At 37.6% G+C, this 21,922-nt stretch overlaps 1 protein-coding gene across 1 annotated transcript in view; it reads left to right on the top strand.

Annotated features, from left to right (window-relative positions):
* The window catches only part of GRIA3 (glutamate ionotropic receptor AMPA type subunit 3), a 150,993-nt gene that overhangs the window by 16,614 nt on the left and 112,457 nt on the right, over positions 1-21,922 (top strand). Inside the window, exon 2 of the mRNA XM_010172523.1 lies at positions 16,148-16,387. Within this exon, the coding sequence (XP_010170825.1) occupies positions 16,148-16,387 (240 nt within the window). The remainder of the gene's footprint in view (positions 1-16,147; positions 16,388-21,922) is intronic.

Here is a 21,922-nt window from a genome sequence, read left to right as displayed (position 1 = left end):
ATTGTCACTTGAGTGGGTACTTGTATATGGTTCTTAGCTGTAAGTCTTTATGTAAGATATTCTTCAATATCCTGTGAATTTCTCCATAAACACGTTAACAGCTTGTTGGAGAACTCGGATGTTGAAATTGGACACTAATGTCCAAACTTGCCTTTCAACAGCCTGCTCAGCTGTACAATATGCTGGGCGGCTATTCTAATTCAGAGCCCTTCTTTGTTTGTAGCAATATCCATTGCAAGAGCCAATGTGCTGCTGTGTAGTCTCCACCATAATCTTCCATTAGATATCAGACAACTCTCTACTTCTGGATCTTTTTTTTTGTCTTTCAAGAAAGTGAGAACATGTGAGCTTGCTTAGCTTAAATAACTGGTTATTTTTCAGATTTAGTTAATCACAAGCCCAAGTTCTTCACCTGAACAATCTTTCCAGGGTCATTTATTCAAGGAGCTTTTTCTAATCTTAGCCAAAATTTAAATTTTTAAGCATAGAAATCCTGATTATGCTGTTTTAGAGGAACTGATTTTCCTTATTTTTAAAAAGTGTAGGTGGGTTGTTTTTTTCTTTCGGATCAAACTTGGTTTTATTCTTTTCCACTGCAATTGCGTCATGGATTAAATGCACATGTGTTTGCGCAGACATCTGCTTATATTAAGGACAAAATTTTTAAAATTATATGTATGGAAGCATCATTGCGTAATATTACTGTAATCAGTAATGTTTCTTAATAAGCTACACAACAATATGATTACTTGATTCCTGAGAAGAGTCTCACAAAGGTGAGTTACGTTTTATGGAGAGAGATAATTTTCTCACTTGCTCCCCTCAGCCTCCCAAATCTGATACTCAGAAATAAATCTTTTAGGAGAAGAATTTAATTATCTTGCATTTCCCACATCGTTGGCTCCAATTAACTGACTGTGCTTTGAATTCTCTCCTTCATTTGGGAAGTTTGAATGGACTCTGTAAATACAACATTTTTAGGAAGAGACTTCAGAATGCAGCTTCTCAGAAGACTACAGCTCTGTACAGTGTGATTAGTTGCACTTACTGGCTTGACCCAGCACATTTATTCTGGTTAGCTGAAGTAAAGAAAATCCTAGATACTGTCCTTATTTACATTTGTTTGAACTATCCTTTTAGTAAAAGAAAATATTTTTATTGCGGCAGTTTGATGATTTCTCCTTATTCCCTAGTAATATACTCCAAGTTATGTTTTTATTCAAAGTTAATTGTGTGATAGCAGGATATTTTTTATTTGAGAATAGTTTTGGGGGCTGGGACAGAGGAAGGAGAGGACCGCAAGTGAAGGGAAGCCACAGCTTAGAAAAGGATCCAGAGACAAGAGAGTTAAATTGTGTTTCTTTCTAAGATGTGAAATTGCTTGAAAGTATTCCTTTCTAACATACAACCTTGCCGTGTTTGCTGGTGCTGTTCTGAAAGATTTTCAATTACTGTACCATGGGCAGATTTTATGGAAGGGAAGTTTTCTTTCTGAAGAAGAGAAATTAAATCATACTTGCGTGTTTTGGAACTAATGTGTAGTGTGTATCCATATATTCATGGCTACTGAATTATCCTGCTTCTGTCAATCTCTTTCTGTTCCCGTAGTCCCTCAACAAATAAGAGGACGGATTCAGAGTATTTTGATTCCTCCAGAGTAAAGAGGAGGCTCCTATCAGTTGGCCACCATCTGAATCCATGTAAAACCCAAGAATTTTGATGAGATGAAAGATTTTTATTGAACATAGATTAAACCAGAATAAAATCCCAAAGGTTCTATGCTTAAAGAAACACTGTAAATTTATAGATTATGTATACTCTGTGTAAAATTGTGTTTCCTGCTGTCCTTACTCACAGCACCAACATGACTTACACTGGAAAAACCAGAGGGGAAAACACTTTTCTTCTTTTTTTCTCATTTATTTTTGCAAGTAGCTGCAATTCCTGACTTGTTGCAGGATCTCATCACTTTCTGTCTTCAATTTTTATACAATAACAAGAAAAAGCAGAAGAACTGCATATAAAAGTACACTGTTAAATCCATAAAACATTTTGAGGGAGGTGGGCTGAGTGCGGGGCCTGAAATTGCCTTGAAAATTATCTTTAAAAACTGACTTTGTATCCAGCTGAGGATGGAACAAATACATTGAAGAGGATAACAAAAAAAAAAAAAAAGCTGGGAAAACACAAATTTACTACTTGAGCAAAGAAAAATAGTGTTCCAATACAGTAACTCAAATCCTGGTTGCTTTCCTTAATAGGATGGCTTCAATGGGATTTAATTTAGGTCTAGTTGTACTGTCCTATGAAAAAATGGAGAGCCCAAAAGGGGTGGTTTTATTTGTTTTTAAATTATTTTGATTGTTACAAAATAATCTTGGAATTTTCAGTTCATGGAGTTCATCTTTTGATTTGTTTGATGTGGTTTTTGTAGGTCTCAAGACTTCTTGAAATAGTGGACTGACAGTGCTTATCTAAAGCTAGTGACAGCCTAACTGCATTTGCATTTCTGGCATGTTTTTGCAGACTTTTCTTGGTTTAGTGGAAAACTAAAAAGGTCAGTAGCTTGCTATCTGTCCGTACAGTAACTTCAGGTTTCACAACCATGCTCCTAACCAGAAAGGGTATTACGAGTGAATTACTCTAATGAGAAAGATTAAAAAAATAAAAAAAGAGTATTTTAAAATGTTTCACATTTACCTACTGCCGATTAAACAGAGAGTTTAGCCCCAGAGGCAAAGGACAGCATAATAGAGAGACTTGAATGCCTGTTTTTCTTTCATAGGTGATCTCAGTACAACAGGAGGTAAGAAATATTGTCTGGGATTCTTTGGGAAGCTTGGAAGAGCTAGTGAATTCATCTGTCCTTTTCATACAGCTCTACTGGAGGATTTAAATCTTCATGTCTTCAGTTTATTAAATTATCATGAGAAAGTCATTCTATTGTTATCAAATTCATTTTTCTTATGGAAGTTTCTATGCTATTTTTGTATAGAAAGGTATTATCTCACGGATAAGCCAGTGGGAAGGAGGGCTCGGACTGGCTCATGTAAATGGAAAATATACAGAGCAAATTAGAGTAAAAAGAAGTCTTCTGTGCCTATAACTGACATTTCTTGGAAAATGAGGTCTCTTATGCCTTCTATTGTAGTCTGGAGAGACACTTCACTTAGTCCATTAATCTATCTGAAAAGCTTTACTACCTGAGTTCACCAAATAAATCTATTCCAAGGTCTACAAAATTTTCAAGTCCAAAAATAATCTGTTGATGAGCCGCTCTGAAAAGTTTGACACTATCAAGGAGTCTGCTTGAAAATCAGACTAGGAGAATTCAGTAACAGTAGCCTAGCATTAACTCTGTATGATGTATTAGTTTAAACAAATACAAAGACACATTATCATAGTCCTTTCTGTTGTCTGCTATTTTGATAGGCAGTACGGAATTACATAAGTTATATATATGGGGAGAGGGGGGAGAGAGAGAGAGATATTTCCTGTTTTGAAACCTAAGTCTGTGATGAGCTGCTTTTTGCTGAATGACATGAATACTTTTCTCAATGACTATTACACTGGTTTTAACAACAACAAAAAAATTATTTTCAATTTAAACTGAAATTGGCACTGACAATTTACAAGTTAAAATTCAGAATCATTAATCTATAAAACCTGTAAGTTACTGTGAATTAATTTATAATAAATTAGTAAAGCAGAAATTTAATACTTTTAGATTTGGTAGGACACAGGTACATTTAATTTAAAGTGAGGTGTTATTTACAATCTCTAACTGAAGCCACATGCCATGTTAAGTCTGTTTCCCCCAACTTTGTACTGATCTGAATATTGCACAGTTGTGTTTGAGATACTGGTGAGGCTCATCTGCTTATTCCTTGGCTGAACAATTCCCCCCTAAATGGGCTAATTCCTTATGGTGTGGCACAGACTGGTTGAGAGCTGTGGAAGGTTCACTGTAGTATCTTACTGAGGGGAGGGATCCACAGTGCATTGCTCTTTAGCCTTGTTTTCTGCCATAAAGATTAGAATATTTGTTGCCAAGACCAGAAAAGACTTGGATAGCATTGCAGTTCCTATGTTCTTATGGACTTCCCCCTGCCTCAGTTTTCCTCTCCCTCCTAAGTTTGCACAGTGTTTTTGTAGGATACTTGGGCTTTGTTGGTGTATACAAGCAAGGTATTAGCAGATTTAATGATTCTTGTGAAAAGCCAGAGTGGAGAATTTTTTAGATACTTCTAATAGATGCTACTATTACAGAGGGATTTGGATTAAGGATGCTAATGCATCTCTGAGGATGGAGCACATCTGTGGATCGAGAGACTAAGGAATAAGTTGGAAAGTAAGCCTGGTATATATGATTAAAGAATAGGCTGAGAAAGTATTTTTTCAATAGCAACAAAGCTGCTTAAATATGTATTTTATTTATGTGCAAAGAAACATTACATAAAACCAGACCTATGTTTGAAATACAGTACAAATGATTAAATCCAATCATGTACCAGGAACTCATAATGTGAAAATACTAAAAAGTTTGCAGTGAGCCAGCTGGTTAACTGTGCATGTGAGACAACAAAAATTCATGACATCACTGATAGTAACCTTTGTGAGTACGTGATGTGCAACACGCAGTCTTGCCTATCAGATTCCACTTTCTCAATCAAAAGAGCAGCCAGTGACTTCAGATGTTGATTGCAGTAATGATTTTTTTTTTTTTTTAAAATTAAGATTTAGGAGCCTCTTGGATAGAAGGATAGTAACCCACTGATGATAAGCCATGGTATGAACAATGTGTGTAGCTTGTTAACTTTGGTAAATGTCAGAATATTTTCAGAGGAAAGACAGGGTTTGTTAACCATGTTTCCAATATGAAGGAGCTGTAATGGACATAACATAATCCAAAGGGTTTTGAAAATATATGTGGTTCCGATTCATTGGTATTTATGCTGGTGCGACCGCAAATACGATGAGATCACTGCAATATTCTCTGGCCTGGATGGATGGTGGTTGTGAATAAAAGAGCTTCTAACTCATAGCAGAGGAAGTTATAGGAGTCTTCTCATTTTCTGTTAACTCTACTAGCAAGTTTGAGAGAGAAAGGGTGAAGAAAGGGCTGTTCTTTGAAGTTATCGGTTTGCTGGTGTTTTCCTACTAGGAGAGATTTTAGTAGGTGTTAGTAGAGAAGAGACTAGGGAAGTGCAGAGGTGCCATGGTGTAAAGCAGACTAAGTCATCTGAATACTTCTAGTACAGCTCGATTGTAATGCATCGCTGAAGGGGGATCTCCTGCCAGAGTGAGTGTCTTGGTAATTTGACCTTCAGCTCTGATTCAGTGTCTTCTTCACGTAATGAAGAGTCTTTGTCTCTTCATTAAAACACCTAAGCATTGTTTAAATTTGTGCATGCAGCTTTGGGATCTAAGACATTTAGTAAAACCTTGCTGGTGTCAGTGAAGCAATTCTGTGCATGTAGAATAAGGTTGACCAAGCTGTGGTTCTTCAGGTGTGTGTGGTTCTAAAGAAATTCAAGTGCTGCCCCATACTGCCACTGTCTCGGGACACACTAGGTTTCTGATGAGGACTTCTAGGACCTCTTGAGTAGAACCCAAGGGCTGCTAGTCTGGCTTTGGCATGAGGCATTCAGCTCTTCTCTGCCAAGAGAAGATGTACGAAGAGTCCTGCTTCTCTGTCACCATCACATGTACCCCTGCAGGCCACAGTCTCATGCTGTTGCTGATGATTAATGCGATTGTTCTCTGCTTATGAATGTGGCAGGGTCTCATGGAGCACAGAAGAGCAATGGATTTGCGCCAGGTTAACATTTCACTATACAGCTGGCTGAGAGCAGACTTTGAACCAGTATTTAAAGCTACAACAATCTGTCCAAACCCTCTGAGATTAACAAATAATTTCAAATTAGACCTGTCTCACTTGGCCACCCCCTCCTCCTCTGAAGGGCAGCAGTCAGTTAAGAATTAACATGTAGCAATGTGACTTTTCTTTCACAAGCAGGCTTTTGCTGAACCATTTCCGTCAATTTTGGCTTCCACATTATTCAGCTGTGCACCAGACAACTCTTCTGTTATGTGCCAATTAACCCAGCTTGATAAATAGTGATTATGCATAATTTATACAGAATAATATTCTTGTTGTTCCCTATAAATCAGGCACTGGCTAAGATGAGGCTACTAGTCCATGAATTACTGTCAGATGTGATCATGAAGGTCCAGGAGGCTGGAAGGACTCTTTGACTGTAAGGCAGATAGAAATTTTACCAAGAATAAAACTAGATAGAGGGGTGCTTTTGTTTTTGTAAGAGGAATTGGGATTTTGATTTTGCAGTTCTGCAGTTTGCTCTTTCAGTGTACTGAATAGATCTCTCAGTTCTAGTCCAGCTCCCTCTGAAGTCCATGGGAGCTTCTCCAATGACGGTGGTGGATACTTGATTGGACCCCTAAGAAGCATCTTCAAATGATTTCTCTGGCTGCTGAAGCCAGGTTTTCACAGCTGTTCTGTTTCTTCTTCTGTGTTAACTGCTCTGAAGTCTCTCAGACTGATAAGCTGACAGCAGTGGGACACAGGAGCCGGTGAGAATGGCAGAGCCCCATGAACCTTGAGTAAACAGGGGAGGAGATACAGAAATGTGAAATTTAGTCCATTGGTCCAAGATGTAGTTGCAGTGACAGTGCTTGCTGGAATACTATTGCAGAGCCTCCAGGAAAGTGTTAGGGACTGTTGCTTTGGGTAAACTGGGCTGTCTGTCAGCCAGCACCATGATCTGCATACAAAGAGCCAACTGGAAACCCTCCGGAGCTGGAGGCTGCTTGCACAGCTGCTGCTTTGGCGATCACATCCCCTTTCTCCTTGGACAGACTTAATCCTGGCCTTTACCTCGTGGTGAATTTTAACCAGTTCAGTGATTCCAGGTGTGTTTGCCATTTTGCCTTTTCTATCTCATCCTCTGTAATATATCCCCACAGGCCTATAAATGGCACCACCTTAGCAGACTCAGCTCATCTTTCATCACGCTGCCAGAGCCTGGTTTTGATTTATTGCCTTTCACCACAGTGGCCCAGAATGAAGTCAACTTCTGAAATCACTTAGGAAAGGATCTGCTGAACAAGCATACATTTAATAATATGCCTCCACCTTTGTACTTCCTCCATACTGGGATGTTCCAAAGAATTAAGAAATCCCTTCAGAGTATCGGAGTGCTGGAGATAGCTGCTGCTGATTCACAGCTCTAGGCACAGCATTGCCTTTAACTGCTGTGCTTCAATTCAGCCCTGTATTCTGCTTAACATCCTCAACAGTGAAATGCTGCCATTTTCTGATGGATGTGACTTATTTTTCTTCAAACCACAAAGTGCTTGCTTTTCTCTTAGCCTGTTGTTTAAAATAAGTGAGATAGATCATCTCTGAAAATGGTAACAGTAGCTACTTGGATACTCCCTGGTCTACCTCATCTTGTCTTTTTGTTCCAAGACAGAGTGCTTAGTGGCTTGTGGATCTCATTACTTGAATAAAATTATAGAAATATTCATTATTTTATGTTAAACTATTAAATGCTAGTATGTGTTTATTAGAATGTGCATATTAGTAGAGTCTATTGACTGCCTATAAGTAAATGGCTGCTAAATTTAAGAGTGTTTTATACCTGAATAACTTTTGAAATAATAGGGTTTTTCATATTTTTCTTCTGACCAACATTTTTAGAAATTTTTTTTCAGAAAATAAGAGATACAGTTACAATCAAAAGTGATCACAGCATGCTGGCTGTGATAGTAGATCAAACATAGTAGATTAAAATGAAAAGCATTTCAAATGGTGCAACAGATGGAAACAAGTTATTTAGCTCAAGTATGTGTTACCTATATGTGTTGCATGCACAATGTCCTTGGTTCTGCAGGGATTAGTCATTAAACAGGAGTTGGAGTCTCGGATGTGAAGAACACAAAAATATCATTGTTTGCTGTGAATATATTTAGACCCTCCTGAGGACAACTTCACTAGGTCCTCTGGCTCCTTCACACAGGTGTTAGTTCATCTTCTGTGTTTCAGGGGAAAAAAGAGTGTGTGGTTATGTGTATAGGATAGACCAAGCCTTTTCTGAAAGGGCAAAAGCTCAATGAACCAGCTGCTTTACATCCACACATTAAGTCTCTACCACTCCCTGACCATGAGGTGAGTGCCTGAACTCAAGCATCCAGGATCGTGGAGCTGCCCATCAGGAGCAGAGTTTCGGCATTGCACATACTGCTGTTGTTGGCAAGGCATTGATTATCCTGGAGAAACTGATCAGAAACTTCTCTTCATCAAAGCACAAAAGGCAGATACCGAGGCCTTTCCATTTCTCTCCAGTAGTGAATTTACTGTCTGCAAAGAAGAGCCTCTTGCTGCTCCTCCTACAAGTATCTCCTTTGGTGCCAGGACCAGCATATGCATTAAGTGGGAGAGGTCACAACACAAATCCACAGCATTTAAATCTGAGTTCTGCAATAGTGTTACAAAGTTTTCTTTCTAGCAGCTTTTTTTAAAAAAAAAACCCCTGTGTGATATGTATTTGATGTCTTCCCTTTAAAACTAAAAGGAATTCTCCCTTGTGAGCAGTTTGTGGGGGTGGTGGGATCGGGATGGAAAGTAGTCTGTTAACAGTAGAAGATCATGGATTGCCAGGATGGGTTTAAAAATAGAAAACTTGTCTATAATTTGTGGTGCCTGACCTGAGAGCTTGGACTCCACCTTGTAAAGCCACAAGCAAGATAATGTAGTATTCTTATCAGCATGTACTTAAGTATCATCCTCAAATACCCAACATATTTTTTAAATCATCATCCAAAAAAATCAGTTGATTTGTATGGCATGTACATGTTTTCCCTATCTTTAATCCATTTAAGCTTTAAACCCCTATTTTGCTTCCCTCAAACTCCAATAGATTATACTTCAAATTGAGCCATGATAATCTGATTCATGGCCTTTCAAAAGGAGTGTTCTCATAGAACTCTGAATCCACCCTGTTTTAAAAAATCAGTATGTAATAGTAATCCCAGTTAAACAAAATCTTTTTATAATTTGGACCTGCTGATAAGAGGCCAACAGTTTTCCTGGAAACTGGGTGGATTGACTCCTGGGTTTCTTCCACCATCAGAAACTTGGTAGGTTTGCAAGACAAGATACTCATTTTGTGCTTGAGGTTCATCAAGGTTCTACAAGCTTTGTGGCCTGTAACCTGAAAACAGAGGTAGCTCAGACTCTGCATAATCTGAGGTTTGGAGGCAGTTTGGCAACTAAACAGTATATGAGTAGGTAACAGCAGCACAAGTAGCATAGCATGTTCCAAGCCACCAAGGCCACCTGCAGTATGTTATCTGACTAGATGAAGAACATCTTTCAGAAAGCTAAGCATGGCTTTCTTGGGAGAATCAAGGTTGTGTTCAGCCTGATGTTCTTCTGTCTTACAGTTTGGTGCTCAAGGATGTCCTTGCTATTGACATTTTAAACATATTGGCGAGATTTTTGAAATACCAAAGCTTTTATTTACATATACATTAAATTGGCAGTTTTGAGGGAGAGGAGTTTTAGTCCTGATTTACCTTTATCTGAGTAAAGTTACACTAATGGACAAAGTACATCAGACCTGAATGAATTTCAACTGCCTTTCTCTGAGTGCTTTCCAAAACTTACCTTTCATCAGCCTTTCTGTCTAAAAGGATCTGACTTCAGGTATGCACTTCTTTCTCATGAGCAGTCATTGTAGGTCTCAACAGGCACTTACTGGCATCATGGTGTGTGTGAGACTCTGTGCTGCTTCTCTTCCTACTAGCACTGTTACAGCCTCAGTGGCCTATTTTTATTGTTGCAAGCTGGCATTTTTCATACGCTCATAAAATTCACACAAATGTTTCAGTGCGAAGATCCAGCACGCAGCAAATTAATGTACGTTGTTAGGGTTTTATTTGACTGTAGTAGTATATATAAAGGCCAAAAGGTGTAAAGTTTAATGAGTCAAATCATGTATGTCATAAATAATTGGGCATACTGAAGGAAACCACGATTGTGGTAATGTATTTGTACAGCACCCAGCACCCAGGAGCTGTAATTGTGATGAGGGTTCCAAAGTCATCCTGAAAAGTGGATAAGAAATAAAGAATCATTTAATAATGTGCAATGGAGTTGTGATAGGATGACAAAATTAATTTTGAATGGGATCTTGACCAGAGAATGTTTGGGGATGCTTGGATCTGGACATCCTTTGTTAGGTAGGATGAAAAGTTACGTTATAGCAAATATCTCAGGAGGATTTGTATCCAACTTCCTTAGTTCTCTCTCATCCACAAGAATATTCACTATTTCAGCAATGGATGTTTTCAGAAATGCTTCTTTTCTCAGCTGAATTTCAAACAACTCAGTGGAATATTTTCTTCTTGACAGAATTAAGTTTCTTAACGATTTAAATGTTAAAGGTAGTTTTATTTGCCATAGATAAATGCAGTTCACTTAATTTTTAATATGATGAGTTTGTCTTTAAAGGATGCTCTCAAGTCTGATTGCCTGGAGCCACCCCCACAGAGTAGCTCATTCTCCATTCAGAGGTACTGCTGTGCTGATCTCCTCAGGGCTCAAGGTAGAGAGACTGTGCCTTTTCATTCAGTGTGTTAAAATGAAAGGGAAAGTGGTAGAGGCATTGTCAGTCTCTGAGAGCCTGTATGCTTACTGTATGAAGTGATGTTAATGATAACCCTTGCATTACTATAGCAAGGAAGTCATAGGATGGAGCCTTAGATGGAAAATAGCAACTGCTCTGAGATAGGCTGCATATTACTCCATTATAAAGTAGTCCCATTAGTCTGTTGGCAGAGGCTGGCAGTGAGAATTGTCTGGAATCCAAGACAATTGGCAGAAGAAAGTGGAGGGAATAAAATTATTTCACAGCTGAGGGAAACACGGAACACAAACCCAAGAAACTGGTATGAGCAATGAGCAATAATGTCAGTTGTGATTGTACTCCTACAGCGCCTTTCATCTCGAAGAGCTGGGTGATTATCAGTAAGGCAGGCCTGACAGTGCCCCTTTGACACAGGTTAATTTTGTCACACATACTTTATAGGAAATTGATATGAACAAAGGGGAAATTACTTGTCCAGACAAACAATAATGAAGAAGGAATAGTGTCTGGGGTATTGTCACCTTCAATCCCTGGCTCCAAAACTACCCTGGGCAGAAGTGCAGTGTATGCCCTTCTTGGGAGGATCCTGCTGACTTTTACAAGTCAGTTGTTAACAATATCATCTAGTGGAAATGGTGTATTAAGATCCATCTATTAACATATCTCTTTTGTAGGCTTTATACATATTTTCTTTAAACAAGCAAAATCCAAACCTACTTGTAAACATTTCTAGTAACACTTCAGTTGCTTATAGTAAGTAAAAAGAAAAAAAAAAAAGGTGTCAGATAAGTTTTGACTTTAGCTTCCAGGCAATAGACAGTAAAAGTGTTGGAGCCCATACAACCTTGCTGTGTCAGGATTACTCACAGTCACTAAAAAGTAGAAGAACTAAATACCACTAGAAAGCAAAAAAAAAAAAAAAAAAAAAAAAAAAAAAAAAAAATAAAAATTTAAAAATACACAAAATCTAATAAATTGTACAAAATGGGGCATCTGTTGAGATTCTGGCCTGGAGCTTTCCTGGGGTCTGAGTGAAAAAAATCACATCTGGTTAATGTTAGCAAATTTGTGCGGTGGGGCTGATTTGACTGGAGGGAGGATGGAACTACTAGTGAAACGGAAGGCTGGAGTTCATTGAGTTACACTGATGTTTAGGATGGCTCAGCTACTGTGCAGTACAGAAATAAAGGTTTTTATTTGTTTGGGTTGAGGTTTTTTGGGTTGGTTTTTTTTGTTTGTTTGGTTGGTTGTTTTTTTTTTTAACAAATTCTGCTTACCACTGTGATCACTCCAGCTCTGAGCATTTTCTTTCTTTGGCAGGAAACACTAGTCTGTCATGACCTGAAAGTTCCTTGTCTTATCATAGAATCACAGAGTGGTTTGGGTTGGAAAGGACCTTAAAGCTCATCCAGTTCCAACCCCCCTGCCATCAGCAGGGACACCTTCCACTAGACCAGGTTGCTCAAAGCCCCATCCAGCCTGGCCTTGAACAGTTCCCAGGAGGAGGCATCCACAACTTCTGACATCTTCTCCTGACGTGCTAGAGCATTCACAGACTTCTTTCATACCATCCCTTCCTCTGCTGAAAACGACGGCATGTGGCAGATAACTTACTCTGAGAATAAGCCCAGAGTTAGGTCTCCATTAATAAATACCTTGCACCTAATGCCAAAATTACAGCTTGTTATGATCCCCCATTTGGATAACTGTTGCTCAGGACCTCTGTCTCTTGTTTGTGGAGGTTACAACTTTTTCACATCAGGTTATAAAGCAACTCGATTATGCGCTGTCTTTGGAAACAGATGCACATCCACAGTATTAATAACTATAATTAAGAGCAGTTTCAGAAAAGCAGAGCTCAGCAAAAAAAAAGTGAGGGGTTTTTGACTAATGAGGTTGCATCAGGATTTGTCCAAATCACTTCTTTAACAGCCAAAGTATGTGTTTTACCATCTGCATTTGTCAAATAGGGAAAAACAAACATAAATCAACTGTGATTAATTAAGGAGAAATACCCAAATTCTTACTCAAACATGAGGATTGTTCTGATTGTCAACAGAAAGTAGTTTGTAAAAAGAGTTTAAAGCAAAGGTTTAGCCTTTTTATAATTTTGCCTATGGCTCAGTGATTTTAGAATAATAATGTAATTAAAACAAATATAATTACATGTTTGTTTTTCGGAAAACAAGTAACAATATGGCTATGGGTTCATGGATTTCAGTAGATTCATCTGATCACATTGGAGATTAGGTCACAAACTAAATAAAAGACCTAATGCTACAAAATTGTAACAAAATTGTGAGTTCAAAAAATGCAAATAAACATTGAGGACCAAGATAACTGGCCTTTTAGCTTCTCCTTATGAAAACAAAGGTTTTTATGCCTTTTAAATGGGTCAGTAAAATCAAACTGGCACCCTACAGTGCATGCAGAATAGATAGTCAGGAAGAATAAACTGTAAGAAATAATCAGAGGAGCTTGAGCTGAGGATTTTTCAAAACTAGTAGAAGGCTGATAGTCTGTAAAAGTGTTAAATCTTAAAGATCTACAGTGAATACAAACCTGAATCAGGGAAAATAAGACTGGGCAGGGAGGGGCACTTGTTAGAAGATATTGTTGGTGCTCCTCCAGAATTTTTAGGAAAAAAATGTTGCGGATATCTGAAAGGCCAAATCAGAAGCTCTTACTTGTGATGGGACGCTCCATGGAAGCAGCAGCTCCATGTTGGCTATTAGGTATTGTTTGGAGAAGGTCCTGCATATGGTCAGGTTGTTCACAGACTTTGATTTTTTTCTCAGATAACTCACAAATTGAGAATGGGCTCTTTGCTTAAATGAGCATAATCTGCTGTGAAAATAGATAAACCTTAATTCAGTGTTTTAAAATAGCTGTGCAAGACAGAATTTTGTCCAAAGGACAGAGGCCTTGAACCATTTTCAAACTATTGACCACAGTGCCTAGGTGCCATATCTCTAAGAACAAGAAAGAGCACAAACTGAACTAATTCTCAGCTGGTTCCCAGCACATTGCAGAGGAACTGGTCCACGCTGGAGCTAGGCACTGTCACTTACCCTTAGCACTGCACCTATTGTCTACTGACTCTGTGGGATGTAGGAACTAACAGTTCTAATAAGAGCTAATCTGTATTCTTCATTGTAGTCCTACACTTAGATAGCATGGTAGGCTTTCTGAGCCCCCTTGTGACTCTTTTTTCTCCCTGTAAATCAGAGAGATTTCAGTGGAGTCGCAGTTCAAAAGTATTCCTGAGCCTTATACCCCGTAAGAAGTAACGGGTCAAAACAGGATTATTTGAAATACGCTGAGTTTTTAGGGTCAGGAGACACTGGAGAATATGTTTTGTTTGCATTGCAAGAGGAACTGTTTCCTGTAATACTACTTCTTCTCTGTTTTCTCTGCAGTGGAGAATCTACATTTAAAAGGTAGAAAACTAGGCCATTAATAACTATGTAAAAGAAGCCTGATCTGTGAGATACTGAGTGTTATGTGAGGACACTCAGCTCTACTAGCCCCACTTCAGTGATAATTTCCATGGAATTAGAGGGCTTACACACTATTGAAATAATTTGGAGACTGCCAGACTTTCTAGCGTAGTCTTTATTTTTACCTTTTTTTTCACCTGTAAGTTACTGCCTTTTATTAGTTACTTCAGCAGATAATTTTTATGGTAGCTTTTCTACTTTATATCCTGCTGGTATATGGTTTAACAAAATGCCTTTGAAACAGTGTATTTAATTCCTCAGTCATGCCTCTGGGAATAAATTCTTGATGTATTATAACTTCTTTTAAATCTTTTCTTTACTGTGGTTAAGAACTTCCACAAACTTTTCTTTCAGAAATCGCTACTTCTTATTCCGTCTCTGTGCCTCATGTGCATCTCTTTCCTGTCTACACCAGCTGTTATTTGCTACTGGTATCCATGACTGGTCATGTCCTGTTACAGTGGCTTAAATACTTAAAGAAATTCCTTAGTAACATTTCTATTTTTGCATCTGGATCTCCAGAAGAAAATTGAATTTTCACACCTGACTACCTGTTTGAGGTGTTATCCATGATGCTGTGCCAATGAGCTGATATTGTGGAGAATCCTTTTTAAAATGACTTTAACAGGCTTTAGTGATTCTGAATGGTAGCATTTATGGAAGGAAATGTTTCATGATGGTACTTTTGGAAGTAATGATGCTATATATTTCTGTGTAGAAGTCATGTCGTCCTTACCAATAATTACTTCCCTTTACTTTTTGCAAAGTTAAATATACAGCAATTTCACAAAAGTGGTTAATGGGGCTAGTTGAAAATTGTTGTTAAATCCAGTTCTTGACAAGCAAAATTGTTAATGTTGAAAGAGCATTTTTCCTTGAAACTTATTTTCATTACAAATGGGACTTGCTCATCTCAGTCCAGAAATGTTTTGATTTAGAAGTGCTGCTATGCTGTAATGTATTTCAGTTGTACAGTCTTTATTATGGACCGGATCTCCAGTATCTCACATATCAGACTCCCTCATTATCTCTGATGCAGTCTTCCTCCATGGAAAGAAACCAGGGTCACAAGAATTTTGCTCTGTTGTTTGTTGTCGAACAACAAAATCTTTTCCCTGCAACTGCCATGAAGTTGACCACGTTTATAACTTTCATTTTTGCCCAAAATGGTGATTGGTGAATCTCTATAAAGTATGAGAAATTAAGTGTTTCCCCAGATAAGTACATGTGAAACAAAACACCTTTGACTGTATTTTGATGATTTTCTAGTACTAGATGAGTTTCTCAGGACACCGGAATGGTTAATAACTAAAAGCCTCCAGGTTCAGGGATATCAACTTTTATCCCATGAAACAACAATGTGTGTTCCTCACTTGTGTTGTCATTAATGAGCCATACCTTTTCCAAATTGCTTCTGAAAGATTTTAACACTCAGTTAAGAAGTCACCATAATTTCTCACTGAAAAAGACCACACCTAGATTTCATCCAGAGATTTCAGAGTTGTGGACTATAAAGGAATAAAACATCCAGTTTTCTTTGCATCAGATCTGAATCGGTGTGGGTTACCAGGGTAAATTACTTCTTATTGTTTTGACTTTTAGGCAGACCTGACATTTGTTATGTAGCTGCTAACAGAGCTCTCAGGGTGCCGCCTGAGGGAGGGAAGGTATTTTACAGACAAGCAATGTAATCCCATGTTTGTTTTTAAAGAATGTGGAGAGATTAGTGGATTACAACAATATAGCAGGACAAGCCGCAATCAAAAATGTGCTCAGGCTAGTTTAATTGCGACAAAGGTGGTACAACTCACAGCTACACTGAAATTAGTATGTATTGTCTCCTGAATTCACTCAGTCTGCTGCATCATACAGAATAATTTCAGTATTGCTTAGAAGACTTACATCAAATATATTTTGAAAGTTGGTTTCCATTCAGTATATGTCAGATTTTAACACCCCATCTATCTTTGTTAGTCTGTTCACAGTTTTCCAGAGGAGTTTATGCCATCTTTGGATTCTATGACCAGATGTCAATGAACACACTGACGTCATTTTGTGGAGCCCTTCACACATCCTTCGTCACACCCAGCTTCCCAACAGATGCAGATGTGCAGTTTGTCATCCAGATGCGGCCAGCATTAAAAGGAGCCATCTTGAGTCTCTTGACTTATTATAAATGGGAAAAGTTTGTGTACCTCTATGACACAGAACGGGGTAAGCACCACCAAAATTTTAAGTGATTTTTCTATTTCATAACTTGCTATAAGTATTTCCAAAATCAGTAAGTGCAGCCTATCTCAATTTTCTTCTGGAAACAGGTATCACATTCTGATGGTCCTAGAATACAAGTTTATTCTGAAGAAACTAAAATGAGTGGATAAATGAAAAGAAGGCATCTTCATATTACTGATCATTTGTAAAGAGATTGTCTGGAGGATAGTATTAGCAGTATAAGCATTCGATTTGGAATACCTCGTTTCCATGGAACTGCAGACTCAACACTTGCCAGTGTTTTTGAGTCCTTGCAAAATAAATAAAGCTGGCACTATGAAGTAGGCTATTAAGCAAGACCTTCCACTGTGCGTGACATAGCAAATCCCACAGCACTCTACATAAATGCACATTTCTCTTGTCACTGGACAAAGACAATCCATGCTAAAATACCCTCTGGATATGTCTAGGCATCAAGAATGGTCTAAGAATATAATGTATAAGATGCTTTAGGGCTCTGCTGGAGAAGAGATGCTCTAGATATGTCACGTGGATATCCAGAGATTAATTTAGGTATATGACAAGAATGACCAGAGCTATATTTACTAAAAGAAAACATATTAAAAGCAGTTTTCACGCTTAAGGTGATTGTTAGCTACTAAAAAGCACCAAAGGTAGCAAATCCTGTCAAAAAAGAGATCTAAGCACCAGAAACCATTTTCTGTGAGGAATCTTGCATATTTCTATGGATTACAGATTTTATCTGGGTAGCATTTTTGCATCAGATAAATCTGCCACTGCCCTTCTCACCAGCTTTATGATTAACAACTTCAGACCACCTGCAGATCAAAAAGGTCTGGATAGAAGCCAAAGAAGCTTAGATTCCGTTCCTGGCTCCCATGGCAAAGTTCTGATAGCCTAGGCTACTGCAATTTGGTAAAGATCAAGTCTTCAGTGACTGTGCTTTTCAAACTGAAGATTAATAGCATCCCCCAACTAAGGACATACTTTAAGTTGAAAGACAGTAATTTTTAGTCTGATTTTAGGTGAATGCCAAGAGTTCAGAATTTTCTGAGTGATTTGAAGGTGTTAGAGTATTTCCTGCATTGAAAAATGCTAGCTATGAGATCAACTAGGAGAATTTAAGAATGCCATTAGGTTTTAAATCTTCTAAAACCACTACCTAAACATCTGTATTTTGGGTTTAATCCACTTTTAAATGAAAACTCCTGTGAATATGCCATTTGTCTGAGTAAGAAAAGTTTGATGTGACCAAATGAGATAAACTTACAGCATGTGATGAAGTAAAATGTCATATGTTGCAAGACTGATAGAGCTTATAATGTTTAAGGCTAATAAAGTTTGCTTTGGAAAGAGATGCATCAGTCATCCAGGATCATGATTAATAAGAAATTTGGCACTTCAGACTGGAAAAATCAACCTAAACAGTGCGAGTTTCACTAGAACTTGTCTAAATTATATGACTATCAGACTAACTGAGATAGTAACGGAAGTCAGGAGGGAAGATTTGCAGACTCAGACTTGTATTTTTCTGTAATTCTCAGTGTGTACAGACTTTCGGTAGATACAGTCTAATCATGAGCTTATTATGATGACTAATCCCTTTGGAACAGGTTAGGTTGTGTCTAGGCTTCCTTTTGCCTTGTTCATACAGATTTTAATCACAGGTTAAAACACAGCTCTTGTGGGCAAAATCAGCCCCAGGAATCTGACTTCACCTCTGTTGTCTTCTGCCCCTCTGACCCTTTTCTTGACTTCCCATTCACATCCTACTCACAATCTTACAATTACTGATCAAAATCATGTTATGAAGCTACTGGGGTTTGCATGCATCTTGTACCAGCTGTATGTTATATCGGACATTCAGGCTAAGTGTCAGAGTGTGAAATCTGAATGAAATGACAGTGCAGGTGAATGTAGGATTATAAAATGTAGCTCAAGGTTAAAAAATAAAGAACAGCTGTGTCTTTAGGATGGAAGATGCATCAGTGCTTATAAGTAGCTTGATGATAGGATTTGAGTTGTTAAGGATAAACTTACCACATTTTATCTTTCCTTCCTTTACTTATATTCTCACTGCTCTTATTTGATAACAAATTTGCCATCTGCTAAAACAGGCACAAAAATGAACAGTTTATTATCTTCAGTTATTGCTGGTTTACTTATGTTAAAACAAACTTGGTAGCAGTCTTATCACAGTTCTAATTGTTGTATTCTTCTGGCATTAAAATAAATTAAGAAGATTCATATGGGAGACAGAGGTAGGGCAATGAAGTACTCAGAAATAGACATTAAATTCCTTTGATGAGCAGTAATCGTGTATTACAGCACCTGAAACATTTGGTATTTCCAGTACGCTGCGTAACTTCTTGTGATAGGTCTTCAAATACAAAAAAACAGCCTAAGAGGTTGAACAGTAGTAATAGGGAATGACTCTTTGTGTTGGATAGTGAATAGGCTGTACATGTTCCTTTGCTGAGATACTATTGGAAATGAGAACACTAGAGCTGTCACAATTTTTAATAATTCCTATCTTAGATACTTAACTGCTTTGAGGCACAAACACTGTAGAGAGAAGGTGTTAACCAGTTTACTGTCAGTTCCTGAAATAAGCTATCATTTAAATAATGACTTTCTATGAAGATTATTATCTCACTGGCTTGTCCTCAGAATCTGAGATGTTGCAAAACATTAGACTGCTCTTTCTTATGTTGTATATTGGTTATGGACTAAGTTGTTCTTGCAAGTAGTTTTACAATGTTCTGCTGAAGCAAAACACTGTTTTGTATTAAACATTGCAGTTACTGTTAGTAAATACCACAGCATATTACAGATGCTATACAAAACTGAATAAACCCTTTTGTGGTTTTATACTGCTTATTGAAACTATTTCAGTTTAAGCTTATGAGAATGGAGAATCAGCTTTTTAAGACTGTTTCCTTTAAGCAGTGCTTTTTAATTCTTTGACATCAAATCATATGGTTTCCCCCTCAGTGACATTAGGCACAATATTGATGTTTGGCTGCTGCAATTAAGACAAAAGATAAATCTCAAACACTAGCATAAAGTTAAGATCTACAGTTACATAGATAGGTGGTGAAGCTTTTAGTCCAGTGGGTTAGTATGTACGTTTTAGATGTTTATATTTGTAAGTACATTATTTTCTGTTGCTATGAGAATACTGAATGTTGCTCTCTCAATGTTGAGATTGTACTCTCAAATGTATATTTATGTGCAGGTGCAAAATTCTGTTTCTTAAAAACTGCTAAAGCACGCAGAAAGTAAAATAAAATGTGAGATTTATGAATTCCAGCAGCAAGAATTATGTCTTATCATTGCTTATTTCAGTTGCTGGACTTATTCTTCTGTGAAGAAACTGAAATTTAAGAGAAATATCATATTGCATGTTGTTCTCCTAGTACCAGCAGAAAAAATAAATTATACTGTGTAGAGAGTAATGATGCATTAGGAAATGGCTGCTAAGGGAAGAAAGGACATTAAACAGTGTATAGAAGAAATAATCATGTTCGTTCCATGCCACGTGCTTTTGGTTCATGTGAAAAGGAAAGGCAGGGTTGATTTCTGTTTGTATTAACTCACATCAGTAAGTTGACACTGTTGATTGCTGTCATGCGTGCAAAATATCTGATTAATTTTATGGTGCTAACTGCCTCAGTAAGCTTCTCTGCAGTAGAACTAAGACTAATTAAGATTATGTCAAGATGAAATGAGATGGGGTTGCATACAGAAAACTATTAAGAATTTGGGTAGCACTTGTCAGGAAAGTCACCTTTTGCATCTCATGCTGAGGATTATGCTTCATCAAAAACCTCAGGTTTATTTCCAGTCTTCAGGTCTGTTTCTTCTCCTGCTTTACTTTACTGTAAATCAGGTGTTAGTCCACTAAAGTCAGTGAACCGGAGTAACACTAGTATAAATGTGTGGAGAGGTAAGCTTATGGTTTTCATAGTCATCTTAGTGTTGCATGGAAGTGTGAAGTACTTCTCATTTAATAATGGAAACGGTATAATAGATTGTAATACTGAAGCTTTTGTTTATTTTAATTTCCATAATGTTTCTTAAGTAACATTTCAGTTTATTTTTTGCCTGAGAAACACTGTGTTGTACAGATGGTTCACTTTCCATCTGTCAGTACGACACAGGCGTTTTGTCCTAAGTTACTTTGATTTGTCACACATACTGTGCACAAAGACATTGATTTCTGTCATGTAGATCATTTAAACAAAATCATACCAAGTGATTTCTTTGATGTGCATCAAGTCTCCTTCCTCTTCCTTCAGATCATAGGAGTCATCACAGGACAGGAAGGCGACTTTCCTTCTTTGTGTAATGCCTACCTACACAATGGGAGCTCAGTCTAGAGAGAGGTACAGATAGATCACGATCTTTATGGCATTGTAAACAAATACCTCCCTAAATCTGAAATTCTTCTGTTATTGGTTTTCATTTAGTCTGTTAGGAGGTATCCAGCAATACCTAAAATCAAGGGAAAACAAACAAACAAAAAAGCTTTGCTAAATAGGGTTATTGTTGGTTAATTATATATTTTTTAAATTGGTTAACACTGGCCAGATGAAGGCTGAGGCACGAAAGTGTTTGTTTAAAGCCCCGGGTTATGTGGCTAAGAAGAGTTGAAAATACCTGCTTTAAAAGCAATTACATCTTTAATCCTTACTGCCACAGAAACACAAAAATTTGACCTGAACCTGACGGATGAGTAAGGATGCAGAAGGCTTGAAATTACAGCTTCAGAAAATATGGCCTGTCCTATTCCTTTTAAATATAAAACCATCTGGTACCCTGTTGCATAAAGAAATGCCAGGTAAAGAGCCAATTAAAAAAAAAAAAAGAAAAAAAAAAAAAAGAAGAGATACAACTGTAAGCTTCTCTATGATGATGATGCGTAAGGCATCCAAGTGCCTTAAATTGGGTTCAGTACAAGGCGATGAGGTCTGATTCACTGCTTCTGCTGGAGACAAAGAATAACTCTTCTGTTTAGTTCTGCTTTTACAAAACGAGGTTAGTTATCTATTGCTATCAAAGGACAAGACACTTCTGTACTGCTTTCCCTGGAGAATGAGAGACTAGAGATGATGAAAGAAGCAGTATGTAGAACCAGGCTCGTTATATCTTCCACAAAATTAAATTGATGCTTTTTTTTTTTTTAATGAAATAAGAGTTGAACTGAACATTACTGATATGTAGAACATAATATTTTTTGTAAAACATCTGGGCTAAGATAAATTTTTGTGGAATCTTAAAAGACACTGCTTTAGTACCTGGTGGATTCCTAGGGATTTTGGAATGTTGGGTTCTGGTGGACTGAGTCTCTGCTGAAAACAGCAATGAAAAATGTAATCCAGTATGGAATGACTGACTCCTGTTTATAAGCATCTTCCATTAGCAATAGGTGTAAAAGAACTCCTCCTTCGTAGCGCATTTGTTGATCATTGTTCAGTAACGGGGAAAAATAAAACTGGTGGTAGCAGCTACCTC

The sequence above is a fragment of the Antrostomus carolinensis genome, unplaced genomic scaffold (genome assembly GCF_000700745.2).
Source record: "Antrostomus carolinensis isolate BGI_N321 unplaced genomic scaffold, ASM70074v2 scaffold4757, whole genome shotgun sequence".
Classification (NCBI taxonomy): Eukaryota; Metazoa; Chordata; class Aves; order Caprimulgiformes; family Caprimulgidae; genus Antrostomus; species Antrostomus carolinensis.
The sequence above is the reverse complement of the archived record's forward strand: the minus strand, read 5'-3'. Positions and strand labels throughout refer to the sequence as shown.